We start from the raw sequence: 10,413 nt of genomic DNA, 5'->3' as shown, positions 1-10,413 counted from the left end.
CAGGGAGGCGTGTAGGTGTGGGTGGGTTCAAGCATTCACCGTTGGACGCCGGTTATTGGAGATAGCCGACGTTTTGAAAATTGTTAAAAACTAGTTATTTCTAGATTATTGTATAGGTATACTTTTTTAACACAACCAATGAGCTATGGATTTCTTATGTACATAGGACCTTTTGAAAAAGTAAGCGAGATTTAAACAATTTATATTGCAAAACTATTAATAGAAAGTTTATTTCAGTTGAAAACATTTTTTTAAAGCTGTAATTGGGTACTAAAGCCCTATGAAAATTTTTATGTACAACGGTAAAAAACACGATTAAAAACCTGTCAAGTAGGAGCTTTTCTGTCAAGAAGGATCGCGAGGTTAATTTTTCAAAATTGATTTAAAAATCCATTTTAAACTCTATGTGGTCGTACAAAGGGTCATTGTACTCACAAAAATAAGCTTTATCGCTGTAAACAATAATATCAGAAATCCAAGCTTCATTTTAGGACCCAATTAAACTTCAAAGTGCTGATAAATATATCAACATTAGTAGCACGATGGATTTACATGTTGTTCTTCTATTTGTCGGCGATTCTTTTGATATTCATGAGTAATAATTTATATTTATATTATATTATTTTTAGCTCAACTAAACATCGACTCAAGCTTCGACTAAAATAATAATAATAATATATTGATCCTTGCACTGCACGGGCAGCTGGATGTACTCAAAATCAAGTTCAAATCCACTCAAAATCAAGTTCGGGTCTCGAACTGAAAATGAGTGGTTTTCTGAACTTGATTATGAGTGGATTTTTCACTCAAACGACAGTTCAAAAGCTGAACTGGCGTTTGAGTAGTTTGGACTTGGCGAAGAAATGGTCAGCAGCAGTCAGCTTTTTTTCTAAGTCGAGGTAAGTTCAGTTCATTAAGCGGCAATTTGTTTTTTTCCCCGGAACGTTCCGGGTGTAAACCCATTTTTTAAACTCATAAATGAATTCCTCCACGCATGGTCCAAAATGAGTGAATCGAACTTGATTTTGAGTACATCCAGCTGACCGTGTGTAACTTGGATTTGGCCCGCACTTTTCTCTCGCACTTTTGACAACAAAATTTCCAAAAACTAGGCAACCAGCAGTAGTTTATTTACATTTCCAGTCGCAGTTTCCACCAAACTGGACATTCTCACTTTAAAATTGCGATTGACAGGTGAGCAACATCGGCTCGCTTTGATCATTTTTTGAGAAAATTAAAATTTCCCAAGCCAGTTTGACAAGTCGCAATAGTGCGATCGATAGCAATAATTTAGTGCGAAGTCCAAGTTAGTGAGAATTGCGCAATAGTAATAATAATAATAATAATAATATATTATGGAAATTTTATAGAAATTTTTAGGTTAGTATGCAGATCGGAAGGTAATGGGTCAAGAAACAGCTTTACGAACAGCAGAACAAAGGAGAGGGAGCGATTTCTTGGGGTTTTTCTTCACCCTCTCTGACTTGCTTGCGCTGCCGCTGCTGCCCATTAGAGTTATCTAAAGCCGATCTCACGCACACTAGCACACCGTTTGTTTTGCTGGCTGGTACCAGTCATGCTTTTGAACGGGTTCTCCGTTCTTTCAAGTTCACACAGCGACACGGAAAATAACAGCTCTGAGAACGAACGCTCGTCTCTAAGAAACGTTCGTTCAGTAGGCTTTTTTGAAACGAACGGAGAACCCAGTTCAGAACTCTAGCTTTTTCCTTTGATGGGACCTCAGTAGACCAGCTAAACTTCATTCACTTTTAATCACCCCTTGACATATCAGCCCTGCTAGCTCAGTGGTAACACATAAGTGTAGTAATCAAAGGTAGTGAGTTCAAGAATTCGAATGATTTGTTTTTGTTTTTGGTGTAGTTCGAATCATTTTTTTCCTAAACTTTAAATTTGTTCAAAACCACGGTGGTCATAAGGTTTCGTCTGTTTCTTAGTTGAAAGCCTCAGATGCATTTTTGAATATAAATCATTTAGCTTTAGTTTTCATAGCTTCTCCACCCAGCGTTGCCACACTCAAACTAATTATTTTTACAGTAAACACTTGAGTAGTTTTTGTAAACTGCACTATTTTTTGCATCTTTTTACTTGTTTAGTTTTTGATAAAAATGATTTTCTTTAAAGTTATACTTGATTGAGTGTTTGGTCTGTGCCAAAAATATCTGTACGTGTGGCAAGCCTGTCTCCACCTGGATTTTCCCTTGAATGGTATAATAATTTAAGTCCAAAAGTTGTTTCACTACCCAACTAAACACCAAATAAAAAAAATAATTCAAAAAAATAAGATTCGAACTCACTTTCTCTGATTACCAAACATTCATGTTACCACCGATCTAACCAAGATATATAAAAGTCAGTCTACTGATTGTCAATATAAGTCAAACTGTCGCCATGGAGAACCTTTGGCTACAGGCGGTTCACAGAACGCGTTCCAAATGTTGAAAGAGAACGGCACGAAAAAGTGACGTTCTGTTTTTGGAACGAAAACCAATGGCTCCTGCGCTGTGGGTTCAGTTCACACTGAAGAACGAGAACGAACGCAGAACGGGTTCCGTGCAAATTGCATGACTGGCTGGTACAAAATTTAACCTCAATCTTTTTCGTGTACGTACACGCAATACATGCGCACGTAGATAACTCTTTTGATTTTTTTCTTGACCGGTTCCTTCCGAAGTGCGTATACCGCTTTAATTTGGATAAATTTGAGTAAAAATAACCCAACATCAGTGCAGCGTAGATGAGCGTGTAATTTCAACTTGACAGCGCCGATGCCTCCCAGCTCTGTTTTCAAAACTTTTCGCCACTGTCAAATTTACCGCTCACTTTTCTGTTTACAAACCGCGAACCGCCAGAATCTCCGGTGGATTTCGATTTCATGTGCTTCGGCGTGCATTTTCACTGATTTCTTTTATAAAATTGACACAATTTCCTCAAACATGAAGCTAGCGACCAAGGACGAAGCCGTGAACCAGCCCAGCCGGGAACTGTCCGACGAAGACGACGAGGATACCGTAAGTTGCTGGTGTTAATTCGGCCCGTCTGGTTTTAATGCTTTTGCCTTTCACAGCACGAAACGTCCAGCATCGGCAGTACCTGCACGGACAACACCTCCAACGGCAGCGAGTCCCACCCAAACCGGAAGAAGCGCAGGCGACAGAAGAAGAAGGTGCCCAAAACGACCCGGCCACTGTACAAGTTTGCGTGAGTTTTTCTACAAGTAAATTTTGATGGGGATGATTTAATTTACTCTGGGTTGTTGACTTTTCGCAGGAGTTACGTGAAGGAGGACCACGGCCAGCCGCTGTTTGGATGTCAGTTTAACCATAATCTGAAGAAGGGCGAACTTCCGGTGTTTGCGGCCGTTGGAAGCAATCGCGTATCGATCTACCAGTGCCAGGAGAACGGAGATCTGAAGCTGTTGCAGTGCTACTCGGATCCGGATGTCGACGAGATATTCTACACCTGCGCGTGGTCTCACGAGGCCGAAACGGGTCGCCCGATTCTTGCCGCAGCTGGTCTGCGGGGTGTAATTCGCGTGTTTAGTCCGGCCTCGCTGAACGCCTACAAGCATTACATTGCCCATGGGCACGCCATCAACGAGGTCAAGTTCCACCCGAAGGAGTATTATCTGTTGCTGTCGGCCAGTAAGGACCACTCGTTGCGACTGTGGAACACAAAACCGACGTCTGCATAGCGGTCTTCGGTGGCGTCGAAGGTCATCGCGACGAGGTGCTGAGCGCAGACTTTGACATCCTCGGAACGCGGATCATGTCCTGCGGAATGGACCACTCACTGAAGATGTGGCGCCTCGACACGGACACCATGAAGGACGCCATCCGCAGCAGTTACAATTTCAGCACACTTTCATTCCCGTCGGTCAACGAGCACTTTCCGGTGTTCTCAACCCGCGACATCCACCGCAACTATGTGGACTGCGTCAGATGGATGGGCGATTACGTCCTGTCCAAGTCTTGCGAGAATTCCATCGTCTGCTGGAAGGCCGGCAAAATCGATGAGGTAGAAACCAAAGGCAACGAAACGACCACCACGGTGTTGAGCACACTCGAGTACAAGGACTGCGACATTTGGTTCATCCGGTTCTCGCTCGACTACTGGCAGAAGTACCTCGCCCTGGGCAACCAAATTGGGAAAACCTACATCTGGGAGCTGGACACGGACGATCCGGTGCATCCGCGCTGTAGCCAGCTGTTCCACCCGAAGTGTACGACCGCCATCCGGCAGACGTCGTTTTCGCGCAACGGAGACATGCTGATTTGCGTGTGCGACGATGGAACGGTCTGGCGCTGGGATAAAGTCTCGCAGGGTTAAGCAGGGCTAGCTTGTACCGCACAGATCGTTCCATTTTAACAATTGTATTTATGGTACTTTTTTTTAAGGGAACATGCGTTGCTAATATATATTATTTTTAGATTAATAAAACCTTGTTTTACTTGAAAGCATTTATTTGAACAAATCTCTTGACAGATCTAATGAACAGTGCCATAAAATAGCTTTACGAACATCAGAATTGCATCCATATCTGGACTGTTATCACCTGCTACCAGCAAACCTTAAAAAGCCAAAAAATCAAATTGTTTTTCTACGGACTCTTCTCTCTGGGTAACATACTCTGAAGCCTGAATATCACGTGCCTAGACGTTTGATCTCTGCGTGATCAGCACAATATAATCGGCAAAGTCGAAGTCTTTGAGATGCTTTTTAATAATTGAAAAAATCAAGATGAAGAGATTCCTGGATCTAGCTGACTTGTTCTTGTCACGACTATGTGAACTTCGCATACTCTCTATAATGTTCGAATGGATAAATATTTTTAGGTTCAGATGGCTTTGATTCTCCAGACTACATAAACCTCATGACTTCTTCAATCTCACTCAGCGTATGCGCTGAAGGTCACCTGGTTGATGTACATACCCCGTGTTTGGCGGCTGATACTGAACTTGGACTATCTTTTCGGTAGTTCACATTTCGATGCTTCTGTGCTTTCTTGTTTTTTTTTTATTTCTTATTCGTCGTTTGGAGCGTTCCTGTGGATCAAGTTCCATTTACACAACTCTTAGGATGCCAGCGACGTCGGTGGTGTGTGGATGACGGATCCTTTTTTGGACAACAGCGTTACTCAAGAATTGTCAACGCAGAGGACCTAACCATCGGAACTTACGCAGCTGTTTTTGGTGAGAGCGTTCTAGTTTTGTCCCTAATTATTTTACTGCACAATATTTTTTATTAAATTACCCAACCAATGCACATTACTTCATTCGTCGGTGAAGTATCCCATCATTCCCTTCCAAATCCGGATATCTTGGAGGTCGTCTAAGTTCTTAGGCATCTCTATAGGGTATCCAATCATCACATCCCTCCCCACTTCCCCCGTTGATCGTGAGGAGTCGACCAAAAGGACAAATGAGTGGTAATGTGTCATTCGGCACATTCCTGACGCATTTATTTTCCTTATCGGCGCCAACCTAGCTTTTGCGAGCTTTATGCTCGGCTAGAGTACGGTCAACCCAGCTAAGCTAAGCTAAGTTAGCATAATAGAGCACAGAGGTATCGATGTGTCCTTCGCTGGAATGCGAGAAGGTATGCTTTGTAGCATCACATCGCGAGATGTTATGTAGGATGTCATCGTTGCTGACAGCTTTCTTTCCTCGTTGACAAGGGAATCCACTTAGGCCTAGGCTTTCTTATACGCCTACATACAGGAGCGTTTTACAGTCTTTTCCAGATTCGCGTACTCTTGGCGGGCACGTGCCTTAGCCATTCTCGTGCTAGTTTCTATACATATACGTGCATTCGCCATTCCCGTCCTACCACAAACAATGGCAAATGTCCTTGGTCTGCATTCTCTCCTCCATTTTCTCCTAGGAGAAATCCGAAATCCGTCCCTCCATCTGAGTTCGCAGCATAGTATTTTCGCGGATGGCGATAAAGGCTTCCACAATGCACTTCCACTTCTCATCGGCAGTGCATTCAGGAATCTCCGAAAACTGTTGCTTGATGTTTATTGACAAGCTTGCGTTCTTGTGTACCTCATTCTTCGATAGACGTTTCACGTCGTACGACATGCGCTACTCGTAGTTCCCCGCTTATTTCGTTCATAAAGTAGGCTCCTTTTCCACTGAATGATGTAGAAGTGGTCTACTCCTTTCTTCCATCGCCCGAATCCCGGATGATTTTGATTACTGATCGATGGAAATATCTGCGATGTTAGAATCTTTCTTCGCATTGAAGTCGCCTGCGTAGATTTAGATGCCATCCTGCGGGATCTCGTCGACTTGATGTAACACGATTCATCAGCCCAAAATGGTTATCTTGACCACCAACACAGCCACGCCCCTCCATCCGTTCAACCTTCCGACCGGCAGTCACTTTGCGCCAATCGCGTGCCAGTGTGTGCGTGTGCGTTTCCCTGCATTTACGTGCGCGCTGGTTGCGGTGCTCCGTCCGGTCCTCGTCGAATCCCGTTCCCGTTCGCTGCAAAGTGCCCCAAACTGTTTCCGTTCCGGTGGAATCGCTCGCGTGAAACCCCCGGCCGTCGCGTCCGCCCGTGCGTTGCTCCGGATCGGGCCCGAAAGTGGCCCAAAACTCGATCCAGACTTGCTGTCGCCGCGCCGCCTTAGATTGTTCTTTCTCTTGTTGTTTTTTTTTGTGGACGCCGGAAAGAGGTTCGCGTGAATCTCGGCCGGTGGTGGTGTGCGTGAAATTGCGTGATTTTGACGTTTGACGTCACGGCCGCAGATTGTTGCTGCTGTCTCACTTTGACACTTGGGGTTGATTCTGCTGCGGGGGGAGTTTTTTTTGTGTGGAGGTTGCGCGATTGTGTGTGTTTGGTTCTGGCAGAAGCAAAATCAGCAAACAGCAGCAGCAGCAGCAGCTCAAAAGTGTGAAATTTTTGTCAGCCGCAGACGCTACCGAAACGGATTCTGTTGGTTCTTCCCCCGGGGGTGCGAATAAAGTGCGGTTCCGGAACGCAATTGTGAGAGTGTCGTGCCAGGATAACATAAGAAACCCGACAATCGGTTCGCAAAATTAGTGCCCCAGGAAAAAGCTTCGAGAGCAAGTGGACGGTTCCCCAGTGAAGAAAGGAGGGGGGGCAGACGGAAGGCGGATTCAACCCACGACGATACATTCGCCACATTCTACAGGAGGCCACCATTTCTCAGCAGCAGCCTTCAAAAGAAAACCAACACACACATTCACCACCGTCACCGTCGGCTACAGTGACACTGTAACACACCGCTGTTGAGTTTGCACAACCCGCGCGGAAAGGTTCAGGTGAGTAATCGCGAGTTCCTGGAAAAAACGATAAACACACACTGCTCAGAGTCCTGCGACCGGGGAAGGGGTTGTTGGTCAACAGTCCAGGGATGGGCGTCCCTTTAAAGTTTCTCTTTTTTTAATTCGCCCATGATAGTGGCGAAAGAGGGTGGTGGGCAGCTCACAGGAAGCACTCGAAATTATTATTCATCGTAAATTCAGCGGAAAAGAAGTGAATCATTTTGAAACACAGATGATATTGTGCTTGAAAATTGTTGTGTACGCGGAAGGATGGTGATCAAAGTTCAGAGATGTGCGATCTCTGAAAGGTCTTTGCCGTGTCCAATTTCAACATGTTGGCAAATTTGTAGATCTTGCTGGTCTTGTGCAAAGAAATACGTTCTTTTCGATTTAGGTAATTGCAATAGATGATTCGGCATGATTGATAGGTAGTTGCAATGAACACCAAATCTTTCTAAACCAGTCAATCACACAAGATGTAACATTGTTATTTTGGCAAATAAATAAAATTCGTTTTTTACTAGTTTATATAGTATTATTAGAAAACACAATGTAAACAAAAATAATAATAATACATAAACTTGAATTATTTTTATCATCCCAATCCTGCTGATACCTTAGTTGAACAACTATGTCAAAGACACCATATAGATCATACATGTTGATTCCATGAATTTAACACGTAAAAAAAAGTTTGATAAAAAAATAGTTTGAATTTGATGGTCCATAAACCGCAATGGCTTAGATAAATAAAATGAAAAAAATTCTCCTCTTGAGCAATTTTCTACCCAAACAGAAATGAATTTTATTTGTATTATTTTTATTTGACTCAAACTTTGTGCGGGCCTTTCCTATGACCAAAGAAGCCATTCTGTGTCATTGGTTTAATCATACAAGCCTCCATACAATTTTGGCACCTGTCCATAAAAAATAGTATTCGAAAATCTGTAACTGTTGGAGGAATTTTCTAACCTTTGACTTAGATAACCAAAATTTTGGGAAAATTAGTTTTTTGTGAAAAAAGAAAAAGAAAATTATGAAACTATCTTAACAGTCCTCATGAATACTTAAAATTTTGCCGAAGTCACCAAGTTGATTAGAAAATTCCTCCAAAAGTTACAGATTTTCGAATAGGTACGTTGAAAAGAAGAACTTTTAAAATTTTGGAAAATTTTAGGGTTGGAAGTTTGACTTGTTTTATGTGACTTTGCCAATGTTTTTAAAAATGTATTTTTTTTAGGGGTCAACTTTGGCTGTGTTTTTTACTAACATTTCCTATATTTTCAGTAAAAAGAAGTATGCAGTAATTTTTCTAGTGCCCTAGACTATGCCTCTACGCATTTATTTACAATTTAAATGATAATGGTTCCATTTTATAGCAGAAAATGTGAAAAACATGCACTGCCGTTCTACGCATAATTGTCCCATGTCATTTTTGGACGATTCTGACTTTTTATCATTTTTAAGCTTAGTTTTACGTATACTTTCAGAAAAACACATAAAATCTAATACTTTGTTCAGAAAATCATTGAAAACAACACCAAGTCTGTTTGTCCCATCGTTGAACTTCTACGCATCATTGTCCCATCAATTATTTTCTATCACAAAATCATGAGATTAACGAAGCATTTCATCTTGCTTACCTGTATACCTGCAAGAGGATTACAAATAAGGGTGATAAAATGTTAACCGGGGTAATAAGGGACATATAGGGCGAATAGCGACCAACGGGACAATTATGCGTAGAAACACAGAAATCGATCGGAAAATTTCAATCGCGTTTTTCTCAGGTGCCCTTTTTTGAACATGGGACAATTATGCGTAGAACGGCAGTGCAAAAAATTGAAAAAGTTACTGTAAAAACATGAAGGAATAAAATAGGCAAAATGTAATGATAGGAGGTGGTAGAGTAGGCCAAATACTACCAAAAACAAACATAAACTAAACAAGATAAATGCAAATTAAAATACTAAAAATGAACCAAAAAAACCATAAAACAAGAGAAGTAAAGTTTTTCTTAGAACAAAAGTTGCTCAAAATGACCTCCTGAACACGGGAAAAATAAAAATTTTCGAAAAAAAAATTTGGGCAGTAGAGGGTTAAGTGCAACTCTCTCCATATTCCATACACAGGATTCAAAGTTTCATTGATATCAGAAAGAGTCGAGTTGAATAAGAACTTGTCAAAATTTTACTGAAAAAATTTAAGTATCATTAGATACTTAGACAAATGGTTATGCTAACTTGTCATTTTATTTATACAAAAACTACATAAATAACACAACTGTATCGAGACTTCTAAGTTCACTTCGCACTCCTACGCCACCGTCGTTCCCGGCGCCGGCTGCACGTTCACGGTGTGCACATCTTCGGTGTATCCCTGGGGCGGCGGAGCGACATGCCGGACGGCGGGCGTCTCCGCGATGTAGATCGGTCCGCGGACATCGATCTCGTTGGGTAGCTGGGGCTGGTGCTGGATTTGCTGCTGCTGGAGCTGAGCAGTGGCGGCAGCGTTGAAGTCCTTGACGGTTTCGATTTCGTCCTCCGGCAGGGAGTGGTACACAACGGTGGGGGAGTTGGCCGTTTCGGCACCTGCCAACCACAGGGACAGTGGGTACGGGACGTACAGGCTGGGGAACTTCCACTCGCCGGACAGGACTCGGGGCACGACGTACTTCTTGAGGATCTTCTTGGTGATGAGCGTTGGCTTTGCTTCGGCAAAGCTGGCCACACAGAGGACGACGGCGAAGACCGTGGCGATTGAGAACTATATGGGAATAACGTTATTAGAATTAGTTCAACTAAAAAGTTCTAGTTTTGTTTCGAAATTACCTTCATGATTGCAGATTTTTGGTGGTTGGACTTTGGATGCTTGCTAGCTGAAGTGCGTTGATGTTGTGTACTGATTTGGATGGTTCACCCACAACTTTTATACCTGTATGAAGTGAGTTCAAAGCTACGGAGACCGGTTCGACCAATGAAGGTTGGCCCTAGCTGTGACATTGCCATTTTCAAGTTATGAAAGAAGAAATGGGCGCCTAACTCACCTGCATGTCGCCAAGGCCATCCAGCATTTTGCATGCAATTTGAAGACTCTAAA

General features: G+C 42.7%; 2 protein-coding genes across 2 annotated transcripts in view; both read left to right on the top strand.

Annotated features, from left to right (window-relative positions):
* Positions 1 to 2,829: 2,829 nt before the first annotated feature.
* Positions 2,830 to 4,449, top strand: LOC6031259 (polycomb protein eed-B). Its single transcript, XM_001842037.2, is given in 4 exon segments — positions 2,830 to 3,029; positions 3,086 to 3,219; positions 3,289 to 3,689; positions 3,692 to 4,449. Coding segments are annotated over 4 exon segments (1,266 nt in total). The 5' UTR covers positions 2,830 to 2,954; the 3' UTR covers positions 4,348 to 4,449.
* A 1,984-nt stretch (positions 4,450 to 6,433) lies between these two features.
* The window catches only part of LOC6031261 (protein mothers against dpp), a 45,639-nt gene continuing 41,659 nt past the window's right edge, over positions 6,434 to 10,413 (top strand). The window contains exon 1 of the mRNA XM_038253198.1: positions 6,434 to 7,311. The gene's annotated coding sequence lies outside the window, so the exon portion shown is untranslated. The remainder of the gene's footprint in view (positions 7,312 to 10,413) is intronic.

Source organism: Culex quinquefasciatus, chromosome 2 (assembly GCF_015732765.1).
Source record: "Culex quinquefasciatus strain JHB chromosome 2, VPISU_Cqui_1.0_pri_paternal, whole genome shotgun sequence".
Lineage (NCBI taxonomy): Eukaryota > Metazoa > Arthropoda > Insecta > Diptera > Culicidae > Culex > Culex quinquefasciatus.
Note: the sequence above shows the minus strand (reverse complement) of the source record. Positions and strands in the feature narration are given on the sequence as shown.